General features: G+C 41.6%; 1 protein-coding gene across 5 annotated transcripts in view; it reads left to right on the top strand.

Annotated features, from left to right (window-relative positions):
- Positions 1–26791, top strand: part of CSNK1G1 (casein kinase 1 gamma 1) — a 271112-nt gene that overhangs the window by 104930 nt on the left and 139391 nt on the right. For all 5 annotated transcript variants that reach the window (XM_077829197.1, XM_077829194.1, XM_077829195.1 and 2 more), the window contains 2 exons: positions 8799–8839; positions 20568–20637. In XM_077829197.1, coding sequence (XP_077685323.1) covers positions 8799–8839; positions 20568–20637 — 111 coding nt within the window. The remainder of the gene's footprint in view (positions 1–8798; positions 8840–20567; positions 20638–26791) is intronic.

Genomic DNA, 26791 nt, shown 5'->3' with positions numbered 1-26791 from the left:
AAACCAAATATTGAAAATGAAGGCACTGATCCTATGAACACTTGAACAGTTATGTAATTTTACTCACATGATCCATTGACTAAGCACACTGGGTCGACCCATTGAAATGTTAAGCATGCGGATAAGTGTTTGCAGTATCAGAAGCTAAAACTTCATTATCCTTTATTATTTATTAATGTTACACATTAACTTCCAGATGCTCAGGAAGGCAGGGTGCTGAGTTCCTCTAGGGATGCTGTTCCAGGATATTGCTGTAGAGCTTCAAACTTTTATATAAACCTCCTGCCTGGTAGAAGTCAGATCTGAAAACTCTCTTTGCTGGAAGTGAGATGGTGCTTTTTCTTAATTTCTGCTCTGCACCTCTGTTTCCTGGGTGTTGTGAGGGGTGGCTTTTTACTACTTTGTACCCTTTTCTCAAGCTTTTTTGTGCATGGGGTGTGTTTGCTATTCTACCCATTGCCTAGCTTGTTTCTTTGTGTTCTTATTCACCATGAATAGAATACAAGAATGGTCTCACCCAATATGGCGAAAGGTCCATCTAGCCCAGTATCCTGTCTTCCGACAGTGGCCAATGCCAGGTGTTCCAGAGGGAATGAACAGAAAAGGTAATCATCAAGTGATTCTCTGTTGCCCATTCCCAGCTTCTGGCAAACAGAGGCCAGGGACACCATCCCTGTTCATCCTGGCTAATAGCCATTGATGGACCCTGTGACGTTGCATTCCATATATTTTATGGAAATATGCTTTTGAGTGTGAATATGATATAACTGGAATATGCTTTATGCAAAAGATCTCTTGTAACGTGTCGTAACAGGTTATAAACTACTGAATATATTCCTCCTATTTGTATGCGTGTATCATTCTTGTATCTGAAGCTAAAAATATGAAGTATAACTCTGAGATCCTACTGTAATTATGCAAAGTGTGGGCCACTAATGGTGGCTTAGAATCTTGATGGCTCCCATTGACTAGGACAATTGGTTATAAATGGTTTATTTACCTGCAAGCCTTCCTGTCTACGTGTGGGCCAACCCAGGAAAAATGTAGACTAGGGGTCTTACAGGGACATGTGACCATATCACATGATACTGGAATCCATCTTAATCCTTGTACTTTTCCATTGATGAGGCAGGGGTGGGGACAAGCACAGACAAGATTTCCGCCTTGTGCCAAAGCTATAAAAGGGGGTGGAGCAGGACAAAAGGGGCTGCCAGTCATGAGAGAACCCCTGCTTACCACCTGAGATGTCTGCTGAAACTAATAAGGACTGTATCAGGGGAAAGGATTGGGCCCAGACTAGGAAGGAGTCTAGTCTGTGAAAGAAGCTTATTGGTGACGGTGAGATGTTACCTGTAATCAGTTTCTTAATGTATTAGGCTTAGACTTGGGTGTTTTTGCTTTATTTTGCTTGGTGACTTACTTTGTTCTGTCCGTTATTACTTGAAACCACTTAAATCCTACTTTTTATATTTAATAAAATCACTTTTGTTTATTAATAAACCCAGAGTAAGTGATTAATACCTGGGGGAGCAAACAGCTGTGATATAGAATATAGCGATATAGAAGGCAAACAATTAATGAATTTACCCTGTATAAGCATTATACAGAGTAAAATGGATTTATTTGGGGTTTGGATCCCATTGGGAGCTGGGTGTTGGAGACAGGTAACCTGCTCAATTAAAGTCTGAAGCTTTGAGGGCGTGGCCCAGACCCTGGGTCTGTGTTGCAGAAGGCTAGCATGTCTGGCTCAACAAGGCAGGTTTCTGGAGTCCCAAGCTGGGAGGGAAAACAGGCTCAGAGGTAATTTCAGCACATCACGTGACCGTCCCAAGGGAATCTCTGTGACCAAACCCATCACAGACCCATCCTTCAAGAACTTATCTAGTTCTTTTTTTGAATCCTGTTATAGTGTTGACCTTCAACATCCTCTGGCAAAGAGTTCCACAGGTTGACTGTGTCTCTTTGTTGTGTGAAGCAATACTTCCTATTGTTTGTTTTAAACCTGCTGCCTATTAATTTCATTTGGTGACCCCTAGTTCATGTGTTATGAAAAGGAGTAAATAACACTTGCTTATTTACTTTCTCCAGACAAGTCATGATTTTTTTAGACCTCTGTCATATCCCCACTTAGTTGTCTCTTTTCCAAGCTGAAAATTCCCAGTCTTCTTAATCTTTCCTCATACGGAAGCTGTTCTATACTTCTAATAATTTTTTGTTGTCCTTTTCTGAAACTTTTCCAATTCCAATATATCTTTTTTGAGATGGGGTGATCAGAATGCACACAATATTCAAGATGTGGGTGTACCAGGGATTTATATAGTGGCATTATAATATTTACTGACTTATTATCTAGTCCTTTCCTAATAGTTCCTAACATTCTGTTAGCTTTTGTGTCTGCCATTGTACATTAAGCAGATGTTTTCAGAAAACTATCCACAGTGACTCTGAGATCTCTTTCTCGCGTGGGAACAACTAATTTAGATCCCTGTCATTTTGTATGTATTGTTGGGATTGTTTTCCAATGTGCATCACTTTGCATTTATCAACATTGAGTTTCATCTGCTATTTTGTTGCCCAGACAACCAGTTTTGTGAGATCCCTTTGTAGCTCTTCACAGTCTGCTTTAGACTTAACTATCTTGAGTAATTTTGTATCATCTGCAGATTTTGCCACCTCACTGTTTACCCTTTTTTCCAGATCAGGTATGTATATATTGAATAGTACTAGACCTAGTACAGACCCTTGAGGAATACCGCTATTTACCTCTCTCCATTTTGAAAACTGACCATGTATTCCTACTCTTTGTTTCCTATCTTTTAACGAGTTACCAATCCATGCGAGAACCTTCCCTCTTATCCCATGACAGCTTACTTTGCTTAAAAGCCTTTGGTGAGGGTCCTTGTCAAAAGTTTTCTGAAAATCTAAGTACACTATTTAGTAGATGTAATAGCTCCAATGTCTGCTTCAGTTGCATACTACAAAGCTTTGAAATGTGTGGAAGATGACTGAAATGTAAGTATACCAGTGCTTTGTTGCATGTTACACCATAAATGGACTATTATAATGGTTTGAACCTACTAAACCTTTAAAAACCATGTTGTATTGTGTGTCTTCACAAAGGTCTCCTCGGTGGTCGCCCTGATGAGACAAAACGGCCACACAGTCTGTCCATATGTGGACGACTGGCTGCTAATGGGCAGATCCAAAAAGGAGGTCCAGTTGGTGACACTATTCTTGCTTTGTCTCCTGGAATCATTGGATGTCTGTGTAAACAATGTAAAGTCCCATGCGACTCCCATGAAAACCATAGATTTTATAGGAGCAACCCTGGACTCAACATCAGTGAAGGCCTACTTTCGTATGAACAGATTCCAGGCCATGAACATAAAACAGCTTACCATCTGACCATGGACCATAGTCAGGGTCTGTCTTTCCTTATTAAGGCTGCATGACTGCTTGTGCCTACGTAATGCCATTAATAGAATCATAGGACTGGAAGGGACATCGAGAGGTCATCTAGTCCAGGCCCTGCACTCATGGCAGGTCTCAGTATTATCTAAACCATTCCTTACAGGTGTTTGTCTTACCTGCTCTTTAAAACCTCCAATGATGGAGATTCCACAATGTTCCTGGACTGTTTATTCCAGTTCTAAACCAACCTGACAGTGGAAAAAGTTTTTCCTAATGTCCAACCTAAACCACCCTTGTTGCAATTTAAGCCCATTGCTGCTTCTTCTATTCTCAGAGGTTAAGGAGAATAATTTTTCTCCCTCCTCCTTGTAAAAACCTTTTCATGTCCTTGAAAACTGTTATGACCGTCTCAATCTTCTCTTTTCCAGACTAAACAAACCCATTTTTTTAATCTTCTCTCATAGGTCATGTTTTCTAGACCTTTAATCATTTGTATTGCTCTTCTCAGGACTTTCTCCAGTTTGTCCACATCTTTCCTGAAATGTGGCACCCAGAACTGGACACAATACTCCAGCTGAGGCCTCATCAGTGCAGAGTAGAGTGGAAGAATTACTTCTTGCATCTTGCTTACAGCACTCCTGCTAATACATCCCAGAAAGACGTTTGCTGTTTTTGCAACAGTGTTACACTGTTGACTCATATTTAGCTTGTGATCCACTAAGTCCCCCAGATCCGTTTCTGCAGTACTCGTTTCTAGGCATTCATTTCCCATTTTGTATGTGTGCAACTGATTGTTCCTTCCTAAGTGGAGTACTTTGCATTTGTCCTTAATGAATTTCATCCTATTTTTTTCAGACCACTTCTCCATTTTGTCTAGATCATTTTGAACTTTAATCCTATCCTCCAAAGTACTTGCAAGCCCTCCCAGCTTGGTATCGTCCGCAAACTTTATAAATTTGCCGTTATCTAAATCATTGATGAAGATATTGAGCAGAACCAGCCTTCATCTCCTTTGCACGCAGGCCTGGGTCCCGTCTCATCAGACAGAGACAACATGAATACCAAGGTGATAGTCCTTCTCAAGGTCACAGCTTCCCTGCTATGGTGTATGTGTGCACGAGAGTCCCTTTCCTTCCACCCCCAGCCGATATGACCATTATCTCAGACGCATCTCTTGTATGTGGGCTTCCCATCCTGGACAATCACTCAGCACAAACACATGGTCTCCTTGGGAGGCCAGAATGCATATCAATTTTCTGGAGCTGAGGGCAGTTCACCTAGAGTGCAGCGCTTATACGGTTTCATGATATCCATAATGTCAGACTATGTGACAACCATATTTTACATGAAACCAGGGTGGAGCAAAATCGCATCCTTTCTGTATAGAGGCAGTCAAGTCATGGAACTGGTGCATCAGCAACCACATCACACTCTCAGCGCCATAACTACGAGCTACACAGAATTCTGTGGCAGTGTCAGCCGGCACCTCTCCACAGACCATGAGTGGGAGATATGCAGTTCCGTCCTGAATGACAGTGGGGAACACCATCTTGGGACCTGTTCATCTTTCAGATGAACAAGAAATTCAGCTAATACTGCTCTAAAGCAGCCCTAGGTCCAGGACTCCAAGGGCGATGCCTTTCTGTTATCCTGGACAGACCGCCTGAGGCACTTCTACCCCCTACTACCTCAGGTTCTGTGAAAAGTTTGTCACAACGGGGATGAAATTTGTAACATTTTTGTCGCACCCAACTGGCCCAGACAATTCTCGTTTCTGGATCTCCTCTGAATGTCAACCCATCCTCCCGTCATTATCCGACCTCTTCTGGGTCAGAAAAGAACGTCACCTAGACCTTCTTCATCTTGTGGCCTGGGATTCAGAGGGGTGCCAGACCTTGAGCTTTCATGATTAGAAGCCATTCAAACTATTCTCCATTACAGCAGAAAAGTCTCCTCTAGAAAATGCTGCCTAGCTAAAGTGAGACATTTATTTATTTGGATGCAACAAAATCAGTTATCCCCAGAATCAACAAGTATCCTTGCTATTTTAGACTATCTCCAGGACCCCAGGACTTTCTATCAGCTTGCTGCAGGGTCTGCCTCCTCCAACAGAAGCCTCTATCTTTACTCACCCTACCACAATTCGATTCCCAAAAGGTCTTGTTAGAACCTTTATACCAGTGTTGAAACTCGCAGTGCAATAGGACTTCAACCTGATACTCTCAGTATGTACTGGACTACCCTTGGAACTGATGGCCACATGTTCCATGTCATATCTATGCATAAAGGTTTTCTTTTTAGTCGCCATCACTTCAGCCAGATGCATGAGTGAACTGGGAGTGCTCATGACTGACCTGCAATACGCCACATTTCATGAGGTTTCTCTTTGTGTATGTCTACATGGCAATAAAACACCCACAGTTGGTCTGTATCAGCTGACTTGCGCTTGAGGGGCTATAAAATTGCAATGTACATATTCAGGCTCAGGCTGGAGCCCAGGCTCTGGGACCTTGTGATTCCTGTAGCACTAAACAATATGGCTTTTTAACGGATTGAGACTTACAGCTCTATGCATCTTTGTAGTAAAATCCAGCTTCTGGAAAATGTTTTTGACCAATGAACATTACTCAGTGTGGCATCTGTCAGTTAGGCATCCCAGGTGGAAGCCCTGAGAGGCAGCACCTTTAGCTTTGTAGTACATTTAGCACCTTTCATCCCTGTCAGCTTAGGTAGCTGGACTGCTGCATTTTAAAGTTAGTTATAGAATTGTTATCGTGGCTAGACAAATGGAGGGTGGGTAGCTGGCAATCCTCCAGATATGATAGCACATTTGGATGGCCCACTATGCACAACTTTTAGCTGGCTCCAAGCATGTCACTAATTGGAGACAAATTTGACGTCTTACCTCTGTTGTCTTATCTTGGCCTTGAATACCTCATTTACTGCAGAAACTGAAGTGAATGCTTAGCAGACCCAAGAGAAGCTAATACTGCAAACTAGCTCAGTCTCATGAGGTCTTCTGCCTCTGCTTCATTTACAATGTAGGTTCCTGCTTGCTATTGTCTGCTGAAATTCACACTTTCAATATTTAGTCCCTGAATTCCTAGATTGATGTAGTAAAACAAGATTCCCATTGATTCTTAATTAAAAATGACTTCATGGCACCTTTTGAAAACTTGGCAGACGGAAGGCAGTGTGGCCTAGGGCATACAACACTAGACTTTGACTGAGATCTGGGCTCTATTTCTGGCTCAGTCACTAGCCTGTTGGGTGACCTTAGACAAGTTACTTCACCACCCAGTGCCTCAGTTTCCCCATCTGTAAAATGAGAACAATTTTACTGTGAGATCTATGATGGAAAAAAACTGATATACTCCCCATGTTTTGAGATCCTGAGAACACTGATTTTTACCTCCTATGCCGTAGTACATGCCCTATTTTCCTTCATTACCTGCAAGTGAATAATAGTTCAGCTTTGGGGCAGTTCAATAGTATTTCCATTTTGCAGCCATCAGAGTTCTATTGATCTTTCCAGATTCTAAGGATAGTCTTTGTGTTGTTAAAGTACAGAAAATACATCTATGCAAGTGCTGTGCCAATGCAGTGCAGTAGAAGTAAAAGCAGTATTCCTGTCACGTTATTAGGTAGGTGTACCTCCATCATAGGCCTCAGCATTGAAAACCAGTAAAGCGACTGCGTATAATTTCTAGCCTGATTCATGCTCCTAGAGGAGACTTAATTCTGAAAGCAGTAAGATTTAGTAGCTTCTCTTGGTTTCTTGTGATGCGAATGCGTTTGTAACAAACTATAGAAAGGTGCCTCGCATATCTTTTGGGTGTGGTACAAATAAAAAAGCATAAAATGCCCAGGGAACATCACTCAATATATGTTTTGAACATGAACGCTGCACAGGTAATAAATCAGTCAGTGTATATAGTGAACTGCAAAACTTTGGTACCTTGCTAATTCGTGCAGGGTGGATTTATTTAAATCACCAACTTTAATAACGAGGTTTTCTGCTTGCTGATTTAAATCTATTTAAATAATTTACTTGAATTGTGTTTAGTATTTGTACGCTAGTTATCTTTCTAAAGAGAGGTTGATTTTCATTAATTGGTAACTATTAAAACATGTTGATTTTCAATTTGAGGCTTGTGCGCGCTGCGGCACCGTGCAGACTACGGGGCTGTGAATTGCAGAGCACTCCAAAAAGTTGCACTCAGACTGCCCCGTGTGGACACTGCTGGCGCAAACTAAAAGGTCCCTCGTTCATGTTAATGTAATTCTCCATGTTAACACAGAGTAGGTGCCTTTTAATTTGCGTCAGCAACGTCCACACGGGGCAGTTAAAGTGCAATTCTTTGCTATTTGTATCCCCATAATCTGCACTGCGGTACAGAGTAAATGTAACCAAAATAGAGCCTTTACACTAAATTTTGTGCTGCTCTTTGTTAATCAGGAGAACACTGTCTATACAAATGTATTTAAGCAATTAGTTAGCTTAACTGACATTTATTCAGATTCCTAATTGTTATGTTTTATTATTTTAGAAAACTATGAGCATTTCTTAATTACAAGTAAAAAAAAAAATGAATCTAGTAATTTGTGTCCAGCTCTGTTTGGATGGAAATAAATAAATTGGTTAGTCTCTAAGGTGCCGCTAATACTCCTTTTTTTTTGCGGATGCAGACTAACACGGCTGCTACTCTGAAACCTTTAGAATTAGTATATCTCATCCTCTCACACCTACTTGATTCTTAGATTGGAAGAGGAAGACAAGATTTTTTTCCTTTTCAACACCCATTGGTTTCTTAACTTTGAATTAACTAGTTATTGAACTAAACTAGTTGAATAAACTGAAATCAAGAAAATATTTTCTTTGCACTTGCAGAAGAGGCTACTACTTTCAAAAGCTGGTTTAACACTTCAACAAACTCTGGTTTGATGTGCTTTGTCAGTGACTTCTACCAGTTGAGTGGCTTGACTCTATTTAAAATGGCAGTGGATGTGTACTGGTTAATATTTGTTATAGATGATAGTATGTTTAGGCCTTAACGTAGTTTGTCATAATCTATTCTAAATTGGTTTATTTTCTAAAAAGCCTTTAATTTAAATAAATCCGATTTAAGTAAAAATCAACTTTAATGTTTTTAAATCAATTTTTGTCCACCCTGAATTAGTGCAAGCTGTTTCTATTCTAGCCTGGTGAGCTATAATACTTATTGTGGATTATTAATAATTATACCTATGTTCGGTCTGTTCATTGTATTGTCTAAATTGCTCTTTGCACTTACAGTGCACAATGAGACTTTATCATGCATGACTCCTTAGACTAGGAATATTATCTGTCATATATGTGATACTGAAAGTCTTTCTTTTTTTCACAGGCAAAAATCTCTATACCAATGAATATGTAGCGATCAAACTGGTAAGTAGAACCTTAATTTAATGGTTGTATTACTTAAAAATATCTTGACAGTTGCAAATGTCATGCACAGAAGGCAGCTTTTTCACCCTACACTTATTTTATACTGAACTGTGGCTGAACAGAGGTGAGATCATCATCCTAGGCTAGGGTTCTATATTGAATGAGAACAAGATTTTTCAATTAAAATAGATGCTTAGAGAATTTTAAAAGCATAGCTGTGGCACCTTTCTTAAACTGGAATGTTGGTGTAGGGGATATCATGTAGATCCTAGTGAATGGTGCTGTTTGGGTTATCACTTATATGTTCAAATGTTGCCACCTTAGAATTATGGTTGTCTGTGTCCATGATTTCATTGCCCCAGCAATTTTTTTTTTTTTTTTTTTTAAGATTGCAAGCCTGTTGTGTCCGGTACTGTGCCTTCCTTTGTACTGCACTTAGCACATTGAGCACTTCCGGAAACATGTTATCAACCAGCTATTTTTCTGATTCCATAAAAACCCAAGTTGTATACTTCGAAAATATAAAGGACAACCAAAAAGTCCTCATTCCCCAAAGCAAATTAATAAAAAAAAGCAATTTCTATTTTTAATAACCTATTTAAGAAAACTCATTTAAACTATTCTAATTCTTTAGTTCTCTGTCTGTATAGTTGATTTCTGAACAATGTCTGAGTAAGCCATAGTTTATCCATGGCATGTAAGAAGCTTTCCATTTTGTATGCAGTGCCCAAGTTACCGATAAGTTGTCAGGCTGCAGCAAAACAGGTTAAAAGGTAGAGACCAAGCTGTGCAGTGCTCCATATTCGTTGTGAGTAGTGATGGAGGAAGCAGGGGAAAATCTCAGCTGAAAAGAGGTCTCTTTTGGGGATGGTGGAACTCCAAGCGTATGGTGTCATACCTTAAACTCCTCAAATGACAATGACAAGAGTTTGCTAGAGTAGGCATAGCCTTGTCTGCCACATCTTCCAAGAGCTTGGTTTCCTTCCACCTTAATCTGAGGAGTGCCCAAAATTGAAGACCACAGTGCTCCCTGAATTACTTATACTTTCATCCAGGCCACCTTATATATGCATAATCAGATGGACAGCTATAGAGGATTTATTATAATGAAAAACGTGAAAAAGGGCTGGATTCTGTCCTTTTAGTGGCATGCAATTGACTTTTGGGAATCTGGATAAAGAGTGCGTGAGTGTTTTCACATGTCCAGTATTATATTCCTCAGGGGAGATGGTGTTCAGTTCATGTACAATGCCTGTAATGTGGAGCACACATGATGTGGGTTCTCCTGTCTCTTCCTTCTCCCAACAGCTGCAGTGAATTGTGATGGAAATTTTTTTTAAAGAAGCATAGCAAATGGCTGGAATACAGCTTTCCTTTTGATTAATTGCCCCTTTATAATAGACACATTGTAGTCTGACAGTGGTTAAAACATGAGAGTGGGGGTCAGGGAAATTGTCTAACTTGGTTAAGGTCTAGCAGGTCTGCCAGAGCCAAGTCACCTATCCTCTGTGCCCTGTAAAATAAGAACATGTACTACACCAAACTGAGGTGTTTCACAACACTTAATCAGGAAAGAGGTGCAAGAGACACTTAACTGGAACTCAGCCATTTAGGACCAGCTTCAGGTATTCTTTAGTTACAGAAATTTAAACAAAGCTTGAATATATAAATTTCAACTTCCATCTGTGTTACACTTAAAAAACAAACAAAAACAAACCTAATTCAGGTATTCAGAATTCTTAGTCTTGCATTTTATATCAGTCCATCCCTTCATTGGCTTTCCTAGTTGTGAGCAGCTGGCAGATGTTGCCTACTTGTTAAGTGTGGTCAGTGTGTCCATCTCCTTAGGAAGCTCCAAACTGTTGCTTGGAGGAGATTGACCAACTACATGTTTCCAAACCCTCTGTTCTCAAGGCCAGGAGGAGAGAAGTAGAGAGATTTCACTCTCAATTCAGGTAACATCTAAAACTATCTCTTGATTCCTGAGAGCTTCAGAGGTGCACGCCCTTCTCGCACAGGCAGCACCAAGCAATCTAGTTAGAATCATAGAATACCAGGGTTGGAAGGGAGCTCAGGTGGTCATCTAGTCCAGTCCCTTGCTCAAAGCAGGACCAATCCCCAATTTTGCCCCAGATCCCAAATGGCCCCCTCAAGGATTGAACTTGCAACCCTGGGTTTAGCAGACCAATGCTCAAACCACTGAGCTATTCTATCCCCCTAGACATTAGAACAAAGAGAAGAACATGAACTGCATGCCCAACTTCTCTGGTTTTGCACTGAAGGAGAGCTATGCTACTTCTGTGCTCAGGCAGCAGTTGAGAGGAATTCCGCTGACAAGACAGTCCTTCCTTTTTTATGGAAGGCAGAAAGGCAGTTCCTGCCCATGAGAACCTAGTGTTTGCAGGTCATGTTGGGTAGGTATACAGTGCATTTGCTTCTTGGGCTGCCCCATCTCTACTGTTGTAGTGTCTGGTTTTGAGTAGTGTCAAGGGACCAATGTGCACTATAGCCTGTGCCTCTGTAAATTTTGGACCTTCTCCTTGGGAGTAAGTCCAAACTATCTGGTCTTTTTATGAAGACCAGGTCAGCGGTAAAGAGAAATGTCCTTTTGCAGTACTTAGTTGGCTGTCCATCGTAAGGGGGACAAGCACGCTACTTTCTTGTAAAGCTGTGTAAACCCTCACTGTTTCTACCCCACCTGCATCTCTTATGATACTGAGCTAGTTTGGAACCTGTGGCTTCCTTTTATCTTTTGTTTTGGAGTGAAAACATCAGCTGGACCATTTTGGAGGAATACTTCTAGTTGCTCCCAGCCAATCTGAGGGCTCTCAGCGTAGATGTGGTCGTCTTTGTACAGTGAGTTCTTTCATTGTCTTGTGAAAGACTTCTTGCGAGACTTCTCCTGTAGTGGATGTTTCTCTTTATATGCTGTGCAGCTGAAGGTATGGCATCCTACCCAGTACCAAGCAAGTGTGTATATACTGAGAATTGGGAATAGATTCTCTAGTCATATTAATCACGGCATCCAAACACTGAGCAGAAAATTACTCAGAACTTTTTGACAAAACCATGGCAAACTGACTGAAGAAAAAATGTTTCTCGCAAGCAGCCAAAGAATTTCAATTCTTCTGTTGATTGAAGCGGCCCTTCTATGGCTTTAATGCAGGGGTAGGCAAACTGTGGCCCACAGGCTGTTTTAAGCCAGCCCGTGAGCCGCACCACGCAGTTCGGCCCTGCTCCAGTTGGGGCGAGGGGTCGGGGCCTGGCTGGGGTACCAGGTTGGGGGCCGAACCATGCGGCTTGGCCCCACTCCGGGGCTCCAGCTGGGGTACAGGGTCCTGGGCCGCACCACGCGGCTCCCGGAAGCTGCGGCATGGCCCTGCTCCGGCTCCTACATGCTCCAATGGGAGCTGCAGGGGCGGTGCCTGCGGATGGGGCAGCATGCAGAGCCGCCTGGCCGCGCCTCCACGAAGGAGCCGGAGAAGGGACATGCCACTGCTTCCGGGAGCCGCTTGAGGTAAGCGCTGCTCAGAGCCTGCATCCCTGAGCCTCTCCCCACGTTCCAACCCCCTGACCCAGCCCTGATTCCCCCTCCCGCTCTCCGAACCCCTCAGTCCCAGCCCAGAGCACCCTCCTACACCCAAACTCCTCATCCCTAGCCCCACCCCAGAGCGTGCACCCCCTTCCGCACCCCAACCCCAATTTGAGAGCATTCATGGCCCTCCATACAATTTGTATTCCCTAATGTGGCCTTCAGACCAAAAAGTTTGCCCACCCCGCTTTAATGCTGTCTATTATTGGAGAGACCAGTTACAATTCACAAAACTGATGGATGTGAGAACCTGAAATACATGTAATTGAATAGATGGTTATCAGGGGAAGAGGGAGGGAACTCAGAAATAGGGACCAGATTTCTTGTATTTGTGTAGTAGCTCTGAGTGCATAACTGCTTAGTCACTAACTTGTTCAGATAGCTGTACAATTGAAATATTGGCACAAATGATACTGGCACAAAATAGGGAGAAATGGGGCCAAGAGTGGACAGCAGTGCTTAGTGAAGACATGGTTAAGAGAATGCTTAAGGTGATGACTGGGGAGCTGGTCCAGAGCTGAGTGTCTAATTCATTAATTAGAGAGGAACCATGTTACAGTTGGATCTGGTGGATTGTGAACTGTCAAGGTGAAAAGCCAGGAAAATAGTATTGAGATGGGAAGAGAAGGAAGAGCCCATAATCAAAATCAGGATGTCAAGAATCTTCAAAACACTTTACAAACATTAACATTTCTTTCCATTTTCACAGATGTGGAATCAGACAGAAAAGTTTGGCACCTACTTTCTGAAATTTTTGAAGTGTGCAAATGTGTTTCTAGCTTGCGCATGCAGCCAACACACTCTGTTCTCTGCACATAGAAATTAAGTGCACCTGATGCTTTTAAAAAGCTGGTGTGGGTGGTGTTCCCAGTCTACCTGCTGAGTCTGTCAGAACCAGAATTAGGTCTTGTGGGCTCCTCAGATCATACTGTACAATAAAGATCCAATTTGTAAACTCGTTCATTTAAAGAGTGTACATGAAATAGGCTCCTGCAGCTTTAACAAAAACAGAAATCCAGCTGTTCCGTGCTTTTGTTTTCTACACTAAGCAGGTTTTATGAAGATTGTTTAGCAATGGTATAAATAATTCCCTTCATGGAAAGAAGCCAGTAATATACAAAGGACTCTTAGACTAAAAATTATTACACGTAGTTCTGTCTCTCTCACTAGCAGAGGCTTCTACAAGGCTTTCTTTTTAAAATTTTCTTTGGCAATGACTCAGCTGAGCTAAAGTCCTAAGAGAATTTTCTGTCCTTGAAAATAACTTGAAGGTTGACAGGGAAATAAAATAGCTGTGTGATCAGCATATTCTTCTGAAGAAATTTGCTTTAGGGGAACAGTCTTTTCTTTTTGTGTGCATCATTGGGGTCAAGTCAAAGGAGAGCATTCTGTGCAAAATCTCCTACTGCTCTGACTGTTCTTGGGATTCTCTCTGGAATCCGAGAGTCAGTGCTGCAGTTCTGCCTGTATTTTTTTATCCCTCCAGAGCCCCCTGTAAGGGAATCTTAGAATTCCTGTTAAATCTAAATGGGAGGCAAGTTTAGGAATCATGGTATTATCTTTGATAAATAAAAGCCAGCATTCCCTGATCTAATCTGTGGAGAGTTACCTTTGTGGGTGTTGGATTGACAAAACTAAGAATCTTTGTAGATATTGTCGTGCATCTTCAGAGTTTTTTCTTCTTGCATCTTTTCTGCCAGTTGAAACCATCCGTCCCCATTCCTCCCTGCATAAACACTTTTTGCCACAGAATTTACTTCCACCACTTAAAGGAGGTAGTCTGGTTAGTGGGTCTACTGGATGGATAGATTTCTCATCCAGTTCTGTCACACAACCGGATTCCAACTTGAAAATGAGGGGTTTATGTAGCAAAGCAGTAGCCTATTTCTGTTCCATGCATGGGCTGAATAGCCTTGATGATGATAGTCCAGCTGTCTCTTTCTAGACATTTAATCATGGATTAATCTCTAGATATTTGAGCAATAGAGATTTCAGCCCAAGGCAGGTCTTTTCTGCCAGGGAACAAAGAGGCTTGGCTGGGGTTTGAACAGCTTGTAGGCAGTTCAAGTTCCAATCAAGATCTTTCTACTAATTGAAGAGGAGGCCTTAACCTGTAGTTCTTACTCAATGGAAATCTGTGGACATTGGGGCCTAGAAACCTTGCAGGACAGGACATGGTTTGAAAATGAGACTAGAAACTGAATTATCTGCTCAGGTCTGCCCTTCCAGTCAGAGCTCAGCATATTGCATCAGTGTGGGGAAAACCTGTACAGCTATTGCCTGCACTCAGTACCTTCTGTGGAGGCCTAGAAGTCTTAACTCACTGGGGCTGCAGTTTAACATCTTTTAATCAACATTAAAGTCACTTATAGATAGCAACTGGTTTCTTTACAGGCAAACTTCTGCTAAGGTCTAGGTTGATTTAACTTTCCCATACTTTTAAAACTGAATTTCAGAAGCAGACTAGGTAGATCTTTGTCTTATTGGATTCCTTGTCAGGTTATGAACCTGTTAAAAAAGTTGAGAGTAGGAAATGCTAGCTTTTTTTCCATATGTAGGAAATGTCACCTCTTTCCATCTCCCCCATACCTGCTGGGATTCTGTGTGTTCTGTATTAATCTTCTTTCTAGGAGGCCCTTACCCTATTAACAATCCTACCATGGCCATAGGATCCCTCTCCGCTTTCATTATTACTGCAGTGTCAACACTGGGTATGAGCAATAGGTTAACGCACTAATAGCTGAACCGTATTCAGTCATTGGTTTTCAGATGTAGGGTGGATTTAATTTAAATCACTAGTCAGGAAGACTTGATTTAATCATGGATTTCTACATAAGTGCATTCTTGTTGGTTGTTGTAACCTTAATACATATTCTTCACAACTCAGAGATAGATGTAGGTTTCCTTTTTAGAAGGTACACACTATACATTTTTAAAGTGATTTATTTTGAAAACTTCAGATTAGTTTTACAGCTATATCAGAAAATGAATGATTGGTTGCTTCAATTACCTTTGGTAAATGAAGCAGATGTTTGAGGTCACTGGGAGGTGAACTATCTCCAATTCAACAGGTTACTCATTAATATTTGGAGGACTTTCTTGCCATGCTGTATTTTAGGAGGCGAACATCATCAGACAGACATTTAAATTGTTTCATTTAACTAAAACAACTACATTATGTATTCTGGATTTTTTTCTTCAATTTCAACAAAAGGAAAGAGTGAGCCCCTTACTGAATGAGGGAGGCAACCTAGTAACTTTTTCCACATCCTGTTAATGTACTCAATGCTTTTTTTGCCTCCGTCTTCACAGACAAGGTCAGCTCCCAGACTACTGCAGTGGACAGCACAGTATGGGGAGGAGGTGACCAGCCCTTTGTGAAGAAAGAAGTGGTTTGGGACTATTTAGAAAAGCTGCATGAGCACAAGTCCATGGGGCCGGATGCGCTGCATCCGAGGGTGCTAAAGGAGTTGGCGGATGTGATTGCAGAGCCATTGGCCATTATCTTCGAAAACTTATGGCGATCGGGGAGGTCTCGGATGCCTGGAAAAAGGTTAATATAGAGCCCCTCTTTAAAAAAGGGAAGGAGGAGGATCCAGGGAACTACAGGCCAGTCAACCTGACCTCAGTCCCAAGAAAAATCATGGAGCAGGTCCTCAAGGAATCAATTCTGAAGCACTTTGAGGAGAGCAAAGTGATCAGGAACAGTCAGCATGGATTCACCAAGGGCAAGTCATGCCTGACTAACCTAATTGCCTTCTATGACGAGATAACTGGCTCTGTGGATGAGGGGAAAGCAGTGGACGTGTTATTCCTTGACTTTAGCAAAGCTTTTGATATGGTCTCCCACAGTATTCTTGCCAGCAAGTTAAAGTAGTATGGGCTGGATGAATGGACTATAAGGTGGATAGAAAGCTGGCTAGATCATCAGGCTCAATGGGTAGTGGTCAATGGCTCCATGTCTAGTTGGCAGCTGGTATCAAGCGGAGTACCCCAAGGGTTGGTCCTGGGGCGGTTTTGTTCAATATCTTCATAAATGATCTGGAGGATGGCGTGGATTTCACCCTCAACAAGTTTGCAGATGACACTAAACTGGGAGGAGTGGTAGATATGCTGGAAGGTAGGGATAGGATACAGAGGGACTTTGACAAATTAGAGGATTGGGCCAAAAGAAATCTGATGAGGTTCAACAAGGGCAAATGCAGAGTCCTGCACTTAGGACGGAAGAATCCCATGCACTGCTTCAGACTAGGGACCAAGCGGCTAGGCTGCAGTTCTGCAGAAAAGGACCTAGAGGTTACAGTGGACGAGAAGCTGGATATGAGTCAACAGTGTGCCCTTGTTGCCAAGAAGGCTAACGGCATTTTGGGCTGTATAAATAGAGGCATTGCCAGCAGATCGAGGGACATGATCGTCCCCCTCTATTCGACACTGGTGAGGCCTCACCTGGAGTACTGTGTCCAGTTTTGGGCCCCACGCTACAAGAAGGATGTGGAAAATTGGAAAGAGTCCAGTGAAGGGCAACAAAAATGATTAGGGGGCTGGAACACATGACTTATGAGGAGAGGCTGAGGGAACTAGAATTATTTAGTCTGCACAAAAGAAGAATGAGGGGAGATTTGATAGCTGCTTTCAACTACCTGAAAGAGGGTTCCAAAGAGGATGGATCTAGACTGTTCTCAGTGGTAGCAGATGACAGAACAAAGAGTTATGGTCTCAAGGTGCAGAGGGGGAGGTTTAGGTTGGATATGAGGAAAAAAATTTTCACTTGGTGGGTGGAGAAGCCTGGAATGTGTTACCTAGGGAGGTGGTGGAATCTCCTTGCTTAGAGGTTTTTAAGGTCAGGCTTGACAAAGCCCTGGCTGCGATGATTTAGTTGGGGATTGGTCCTGCTTTGAGCAGGGGATTGGACTAGGTGACCTTCAGGGGTCCCTTCCAACCCTGATATTCTATGATTCTATGAAACAAGCATATGAATTTTTGAATTTAGTTAAACATTAAGGTTTTTTTAAAATCAAAATAGTTAAATGAAATGTTTTAAAAAAAAAACAAATTAAATCTACTACATCAGCCAGGTCAACCTGAGAAACTTAAATTATTGGCTTGTGCAGCTAACTCAGTCATCTTCACCTTCATTTTCCTGTTTCTTCATAATCTGGAAAAGAAAAACAAACCTTCCTGCTTTTTCAGGTCCCAAACAATTTCTCAATTTGGAATGAATTAGTCCAAAGGAAGAAAATATTCTTTCTACACCTGCAGAAGAAACTACTGCTGTTAAAAGTGAGATGATCACTTCAACAGTCTCTGAATCCAGGTGCTTAAGTGACTTCCAGCAGTTCACTGGTGTGACTTTCTTTAAAACGTCATCAGCAAACATATATTTCTTGAATGGTTCACCCTTAGATCTGAAGTTTTATAGTTGGCTTTATGGAGGGATGATTGTTGGATGTCCATGTGATAGCCAACTCCTCTTCTTCAGCAGTTAAGATTTGACCCTGGTACCGAGTATTGAGAATATTTGCAAGAAAATGAGCTGTAGATAGTGCTTGTCCCATTCGTTTTTTTAATGCTTGTAATTTAACTCTGTCATTGCATATGTCTCTTTTTAAGATCTCTCGCAGTTCCTTCCAAATTTCAACAGCATTAGCAATAAAACAGCTATTTCCCTGCATTTTGTTCAAGGCAACAGAAATAGGCTTCAGGGTATTCAGCATGTGTTCAACATTTCTCTTAAGCCCAATGTTGAGAATGTTGAGAACTTTGGCTGTGACGGTGCTATCTATTTTTTCACAATTTTGTTCACAAACTGTCATTAGATTAGGCCAGTTCTTGATATAGTGCCTAAAACAGTCCACTACTGAGTTCCATCACACGTCTTTTGGGAGAGTTAGCTTGGTTCCTCCCACTTTTTTCAAAGCAGCTGCTGCAAAGTGGTTGTTACGGAAGTACTTTGAAATTTCAACAACATGAGCCTTTATTTCTGGAACACTGAAGCTTTTGACTAGGAGGCACATCAAATGAGCACCCCAAGCGTATATTATTAGCTTGGAACTCTCTTCACTCTCTCCTAAATAATTTTGTCTCATCTTGGATACATTTACAGCATTGTCTGTGGCACATACAACAGGATCATTGTGGACATTGCTCCACCTATCAAGACTCAGGTTAACAATTTTATCCTCTAGACCTTTTGCACTCTGCTCAATTTCTCTTTCATACATTTTATCCAGCAATTTGCGTGGTATATCAGCTCTGTTCGGTGGACTGTGTCCTGGTCTTAATGACTGACCCATGTTAATGAAGTGTGGGTTCTCAATTATATGGAAAGGAGAGTTTGTTGCATAAACAAGCTGGGCAATTTTTTCGTCAATTACCTCTTTTTGTAATCTGCTGGTTCTTATCACAAACTTATCTATGGTTGTTTCTGGATGATGGAGATTTTTTTTTCTTTTTGTTGCAGGTCATATACTGTAGCTATGTGACATACGTGTTGTGACCGAAACACTATAATTGCCAGATAACTCTGAAACGGTAGAAAATGAGGGTGATCTTGAAGGTGGATAGTCTTCAGAATCCTGTATGTTGAGGATGGATTCTCCTAAACAAAATAAGTCAATGCAATTATTTAATTATTACCATACTGCTCATTTAGTATTAGTCATTGCATTCACTGACACTCAGTACTACTTTAAAGGTGAAATTGTAAAAGGAAGATCTGCCAATTTCAGCTGTTTATTTTTTATCACAACTGCATCTAAAATGATAGTACCATAGAGTAACAAGTATATTTTTTGTAAACATGAGAATTCAAGAATAGTCCAGAAGGAAGACAGGCAGTCCTTAAGAAAGAAGGATGAAATGAAAAAAAAATTTACCAACCTGAAGGTAGATCCTGCATGTTCACACATGTTCCCTTCATCTTCAACAGCAGCTTCCTCCTGAGAAGGAACACTTCTCATGATGATGTTTCATTCGGAAAACCAGGCCTTGCATTTCTTTTTTGAACTGTTTAAATTTTGCACCCATGCCTATCTTACCCACAGGTAGAGGAACTTCATTAAAATATTCCCAAACTGGGTCTCTTTTACAGCCTGCTGCCATTATAGGTTTTCCCTTCTAGCGAGAAAATGGTATGGTAGATCTCAAATCAATGAAGGCTACACTCAGAAAGACCTCAAGACTTCTGGAATATGCTGCTCAAACAGTTTCACGTTTGTTTCCACTGCCTGCCCCTCCCTTCTTACATTTATCTCCAGACTTTTTCTCCTTTTTCAGATCTAATCTGCCCCCAGCAATCTTCTATTTTGAAACTTTGCACTTTTAGAGAGAGGTAAGGGATTGACTCTGTGTACACAAATTTGCGAAGGGACAATAGGGTTGAGGTCTGTTATTTCTCACATCTACGTGTCTACCTATCTCTCTACCTACCTATCAACATTTTTGCTGTTAACAAGCACGTTATCTCTGGAGACACAAATCCACAGTTTGAGAACTACAAAACTAAGCATCTCTGATGGTATCTTCTAGACTGAGCACTGAGTCCCATTGAGTTGATAGAAAGATTAACCTAAATAATCTATACAGAAGCCTCTGGAACCCGATAAGATTGGGTCCGTAATCCATGAAGTATTGAAACTCATTTACAAAACTTTTCTTAAACATCACATGAGTATATTGTCTCATACAATAAATTAGGATTTATAATCTCCATTCCATGATGAGGTACCTTTGAGCTATAATCTATCTTTAGATAGGTTTTTCCCTCAAAAAGCATTTTATCAAAAAAATCCGATTTTAAATAAAAAATAAGATTTAAATAAAAATAATTTAAATAAGAAAGCTTATGCTCAAATTGGTTAGTCTCTAAGGTGCCACAAGTACTCCTTTTTTTAAAAAAGGTGAGTTGTCTGAAATTAGAGAAGTTCTTCATAGTAAGTGATATAATGTTCTCATAGCAGCTTCTGGGTTTTTTATCCATTCATTTAGATGACCACTAGTAGTCGGTTCTTGTGTTTGACAATTACATGCTGTAGTTTAACTGTCTGGGTGGCAATGGGTTGGCGTAAAATTTAAAAATGTCCATAGAACCAATTTTATTTAAATTTGACCATCATTTTCTCACTCTCTGGTTTGCAGGAACCAATAAAATCCCGTGCCCCTCAGCTTCATTTAGAGTACAGGTTTTATAAACAGCTCGGCAGTGCAGGTAAGTGAGTTTTTCCTCTCGTCTCATACAGAATGCTTATGCCTGGTTTTCAAGCAAATATTGCTGTAATAATAACTGATGTTTGTGGCACATGACTGTCATTTGAAAACTTTATATGGGGCAAATGAATCAGGCCTACCAGTAGCAATCTTTTAGAGGAGATTTTACTGGAATAGTAATTTAGCAGCATGATAAATAAATCCTATGACATTAAAACCTTATAAAGTGACCCACACCCTCCTCTTGTGTAATCTGGGCTATCCAACCGCTGATAATCGCTATGCTTGGTGAATTTGATAACTGCAGATGAGGGTCATAAATCCATAGACGGTGATTGTGTTTGTAATACATGGGGACCTTCACTGATCTAAAAACAATCTAGAACCAATTTACTTTGTACATACGTATGTACAAAGAACTGTAGTATGTCAAGGCACACTCCAGGACTTTCAGTGCTCTGTAACATTCCCACGTGGGATATTACTTCATGGCAAACTGATGTGCTGTAGGTTCACATCCTGGTTTGCTATGCAGTAGCTTGCTCTGTAGACAAGCCCTATCTTGAGGCCTCTGTGCTGTGCTGAGAACTAGGGTAGGAATACAGAATCTGTTCGCAAGAATACACCACTTCTAAATATATTCTGATGTACAAGAAATATTCAGGACTAATTTTGATGATAGTTTATTGACTTAGGGTTTTATATTAAATTTTAAACAGAATTAATCACTGCTTGGATTACTTCATTGATTGAAGTGCAAACTGCCTTTAGCTTCTAGTGAATGACTCATCTGACCTGTGGTGGCCTCTGCTGGACAACTCTGGCTCTTCTGAGGTCTGCCTCAAATTTTCCCTTAACTCAGGCTTTCTTAAAAAGTCCACACAATATAGATATTCAAAACATTTCCCTTTCTAGGGTCCAATTTATTAAGTCCTGCACCAAGTCTTCTAAAGAAAACTTTTATAAAGTCTTCATTCCAGTTTCGGCTGTGCCCAGCCCCTCTTCCCTTAAAGTCTTTAAGATTTCATTTTTCACCCCAGTCACAATCTGGGCACAGCCTGTTCTTTTTAATGGTCTGTCTTCCCTTCAGAGTTCAAACACTCTTCTGTTCCGGTTCCAAGCTGGGCATAGCCCTTTCTGCCTGAGGGTCTGTCTTCTGCTCTCCCAGCAGCTGTTCCCTATTGGTCAGCCTTCTCCACAGCCCTTCTGTGCTGGTATCTTCTACCTGTTATCTTAGAGCCCTACAGGAGCCTTCTTACTCCCTGAAGTGTTGGCAGACATCTGCCACCAACCCACCACTGTCTGTCTCCCCCATATAAGGCTCACGTGCCTTCCCTTAAACCCAGCTGGGCAACAGGTAATCAGACCCAATGCACTGGACCCTGCTCCCTTTCTTTCAAGGGCCATTCACTCTGACAACTTTCAATAAGCAGAAGAGTTTGCTTTTGTAACTTTAAAAAAGTAGACTTGTAGATGGAAGGCTTACCAAGGTAAGTGATGTGTGTCCAAGAGGTGGGTACACACTTCAGTCACAGGGCATGTACAACAATAAATAAATTGGATGTTTTCCATATTAAAGCTTAGTCTACACTTAAGTTTTGCTGGCATAGCTATGCATAGAAGGTGGAAAAAAATGATATCCCAAACTGACTTAGCTATGCCAGCAAAAGCCCTTGTGTAGACAGTTATACCAGCAAAAAATTGCTTTTGCTGGTAAAGTTTATGTGCTTCATGGAACTGGTATAAGAACTCTGTTACGGGTGTAAGCTCTCTTCCCACTGAAAGGATTTGCTGGTATAGGTATAGCCTAGATAAGGCCTAAATTTGTTTTCCTTTTTTATATGTAGCATTTGTGGTTGGGGCCAGCTGTGGAATTGGAATTCAGGTGTATGTGTTAGGAACAGGGCAAATATTGAAGTTGCATGTCCCATCAGCTTTTTAATAAGGCACTTCTAATATTTGAGCGCATCTAGAGGTTAAAAAGACCATTAAATAGAACACAACACATTAAAAGGAGGACCAACTCTTAAAAAACTTATTTCTCTGCTTCCAAATTACTAGAAATGTTGTGAGAAATCCAATATAGAGGCAGAGTGAATGCTTTCTAGATCTTTGTTTTGTTGATAAACCAGACTTATAGCTTCAGCCCTATTACTGAGGAATTGTGAAAACACACTTATTTCCCTTGGGGATTCTCTATCCCTATTCCACAGAATTAAATTTCCAGCATACAAATCAGATGGCAAAGAATTATCTTCTTAGTTTTTTTTTTTTTTAAAATAGAAGCCTATTCTGGAGTTTTTTGACTACATAAACTGGACAAGCACAATATGTGGTCATTTAAAATGTGCAGGCAAAGTAGCCACACTCTTAATTTCTGCCAGAAGGCAAAAAGTTTGTACTGCTGTATTCGTTTTGACGGAGGTTCAACAATCCGATCAGACGCTACTGAAAGCAGTAATGGGAGGCAGAAATTACTCTTGTCCTAACAGTGTTGTTGTGCAAAAGAATGGTTATTTCAAAATTCCTACCTCTGTGCAGCTAAATATTATATCTCTAGGCTACCTAGATAAAATTTCCAGGAAGGTCAGAGCACCAGCAGCTGGAAGAAAGTGTGCATGAAAGAACAGAGATGCTGTTGCTTCAAAGTGGCAGCTGTGTCAACTGCTTTGCATCCCTTTTCATTGAAGGGATTGAGGCAGGGGTTATCCATTGTAACTTTTGGCTGCTGCTGCAGCCTCAAGGAAGAACTAATTTATGATGCAGCAGCAGACACAAACCAAAATTAAAGTTTTTACATACTTTTCCTGAAGAGGGCCTCAAAATGCAGCTGTTTAAAATGACTGTTGTGGCTGGGTTGGTCTTTTTTAATGTTTTTTACTATTGCTGTGTATGAAGTAGTTTAAATTCCTATATTCGTAGAAATTCGAGGTAGAAGAGCCCCCTTAAAACATCTGAGCCATCTTTCTGCTGATGCAGGATTGTTCTCTACAGAAGATCATTTTGTCCAGTCCAGTTTTTAAATGTCTCAAGTAATGAGGCTTCCAACTCTTCCTTTGGTATACTATTTCATATCCCAATTTATCTGTCAGAACAAGTGCCAGCTTCCTCCTTTCTTCGGGGGTGCTCAACCCCCACTCTGGCTCAGGACCGCCACCACTCCACCCCTTCCTCAGTCCCCCACCCTGCCCCACCTCTTCCTGGATAACTCCCCCTCTCCCCCCAGCGCCTCCTGCACACCACAGAACAGCTGATCGTGGCAGACGGGAGGCGCTGGGAGGGAGCGGGGAGGAATTGATCCCCGGGTCCGTCGGTGGGCGGGAGGCGCTGACGGGGAGGGAGGGAGGGAGTTGGCTGCCGGTGGGTACTAAGCACCCACTGTTTTTTTTCCGTGGGTGTTCTAGCCCACTGAGTCTGTGCCTATTTCTGTTAGGATTTGTTTCCCAGTATTTAGCCTAAATTTTATAGATTTCTTATAATGCACACCCCTGAGCGATGTAAGTTACATTGACCTAAGTACTTGTGTGGACAATGCTATGTTGGGGAGAGAGCTTCTCCCACTGAAATAGATACCACCTCTTGTGGAGGTGGAGTTATTATGCTGATGGGAGAGCTCTATCCCGTTGGCATCTTCACCAGATGTGCTACAGCAGCTGCACTGCTGTAGCACTTCTAGTGTAGACTAGCCTTCAAATGACCCCACATTTGGATCACTTCCCTACCCTTTACTCCCGTGAGGTATAGCAAATTTCAAAACAATTGGTGTAAATCTACAGATTTTAGGTCACTTAGCAGACTTGTCTTTTGAACAAGAGGGGCTTCCCCTCCTCAGCTAGAGCAGAGGTGGTACTTCAGTGTAATACCCCCAACTCACACTGCTTTCCAAGAGAGTTCTGCAGCTCAGCACCAGAGGCATTGTCGCAAGTATGAGTGCACAGAAGTAATTCTTGAAAAACAGGTTTCAGAGTAACAGCCGTGTTAGTCTGTCTTTGAAAAAAGAAAAGGAGTAATTGTGGCACCTTAGAGACTAACCAATTTATTTGAGCATGAGCTTTCGTGAGCTACAGCTCACTTCATCAGATGCATACTGTGGAAACTGCAGTAGACATTATATACACACAGAGACCATGAAATAATACCTCCTCCCACCCCACTGAGCTGTAGCTCACGAAAGCTCATGCTCAAATAAATTGGTTAGTCTGTAAGGTGCCACAAGTACTCCTTTTCTTCTTGAAAAACAGTTACCAGTAAGTAATTAACCCTTTTCTTGGAGCACTTCCTTTGGTCACTGCTAGCTCCCTACTGTTTCCCTTGTCCCTCTTACAGTAATGTTTTCCCCAGTATGCCTTTCTAGGACGGCCCCTTTAAATTTGCCAAATAGGTGCGGCCCTGAAGTGGCCGTCGTGCAGTTTACTTCTGCTTGCTGCAGCTCTCTGCTTGCAAGCTGGTAAGTATCTTTTTTTCTTCAGCTTTTTTTGTCTTTGTTGAGTGAAACCTCTAGTGGTAAGGTGACCAGATGTCCCATTTTGGGGGATTTTTTTGTATATAGGCACCTATTACTCCCAACTCCCATCCCATTTTTTCACAGTTGCTGTCTGGTCACCCTATCTAGTGGCCTACAACCTTTTTGTTTTTCTTTCTGCCATTTTACCTCAGTGTAGATAGTCATATGAAAGTCCTTGTTTCTAGTCTGTACTCAACTGGCTAGTTCACATAGCCTCCTACAAAAGGAGCTACTTTTCCTTCTGTCTTTATAAAGGGCAGAGTGTGAGAGGTGTGGCTGCCAGAGGCAGTTGGACTAATTTGTGTTTAATAACCTCTATGCAAACTAACCATATTTACTTTTCCTTCAACGTTGATCTTAGAAGGAGTGGCCTGTCAAAAAACTGCATCAACATGACTATATCTGAAAGAGGGAAAAAAGCCTTTTAAATGGTCTCTCCCTATAGCTCAGTAGTGTGAGCCTGAATGAATGCTTGTGAGCATGTATCCTACGTAAAGGATGCTGAGGCTGTTCCCAGCTACGTACAGTATTGAGGTAAAACAATCTTACTTGCTGGAGGGTTGTCACCTGGGAGCTAGTGTTCAGTACTGCATCCATCCACACTCCTTTTGAAGGTTATGGGAGCACCTGGACACTTCTGCCATGAGCTTAAACCAGTTCTAGTCAGGTACAGGACCAGATGGTTAGTCTGAGGCTTGGTTCTGTGCCCTGTGGGCTCCATTTTAAGATCATTGCATTCCATGAACCCCTCTTCTTAGTGTGGCAACTTCTCCACTCTACCAGCAATGGGTTGGCCATTCCTGGCCCTTTAAGAACATAAGAATGGCCATACTGGGTCAGACCAAAGGTCCATCCAGCCCAGTATCCTGTCTGCCGACAGTGGCCAATGCCAGGTGCCACACCTGACCACTGGACTTCCTTCTTGCTGTGAGGCTTTGGTCACATAATTGGCCAGCCCTTCTGTTTCTGTACTGGCAGGGTAATTGTGATACTTCTCAGAAGCACCCAGGGTTGTAAAGTACCTTGCTACCACCTCCCATTAGCATGAGGAAGTCTTGTTTCTGTCTGCCATGGGTCAACTCCTTGTCTCCCTGGGCAACACAAGCATTCTCCTCTAGGCCTTGCACACCCTGCTTTGTCTTCAGGTTGGCAATAGGCATACTCCAGCATCTGAGTGTGTCCAGCCCCTGTTCTACTGGACATTCACAGTATTCAGATTTTTTACTCCCAAAGGAGCAGTACACCCCAATTTACCAGTTACAGTCAGATCACCCCTCCACTTAACACACAACACTTAAGTAAGTTTATAGTGAAAACACGTGAAAGTTTATTTAACCAACCACAAATATTTGAGTAATAGCAACTAGAAGTATTGGAAGCAAGTGCTTACATATGAAATAAAATATCATGCATTCTAGACCATAAACTTTATTAAGATATTCTTATGTCTAATGAAATATGGCTTGCCAGTGTTTTTTCAGCCAGGCAGGCTGTGATCCTTTTTTCATGAGACAAGCCATACTGTCTGCTTGTTTCCTAAGTGAAATCTTCCAGGGTGTCTTTGGTGTCCTTAGATCAGGATAGTCCTTTGTTCTTTTCATAAACAGGACACCCTCTACTGATTGTTTTCTTCCTGTGGCCTCCCTCTCCT

This window comes from Eretmochelys imbricata, chromosome 10 (genome assembly GCF_965152235.1).
Source record: "Eretmochelys imbricata isolate rEreImb1 chromosome 10, rEreImb1.hap1, whole genome shotgun sequence".
Lineage (NCBI taxonomy): Eukaryota > Metazoa > Chordata > Testudines > Cheloniidae > Eretmochelys > Eretmochelys imbricata.
The sequence above is the reverse complement of the archived record's forward strand: the minus strand, read 5'-3'. Positions and strand labels throughout refer to the sequence as shown.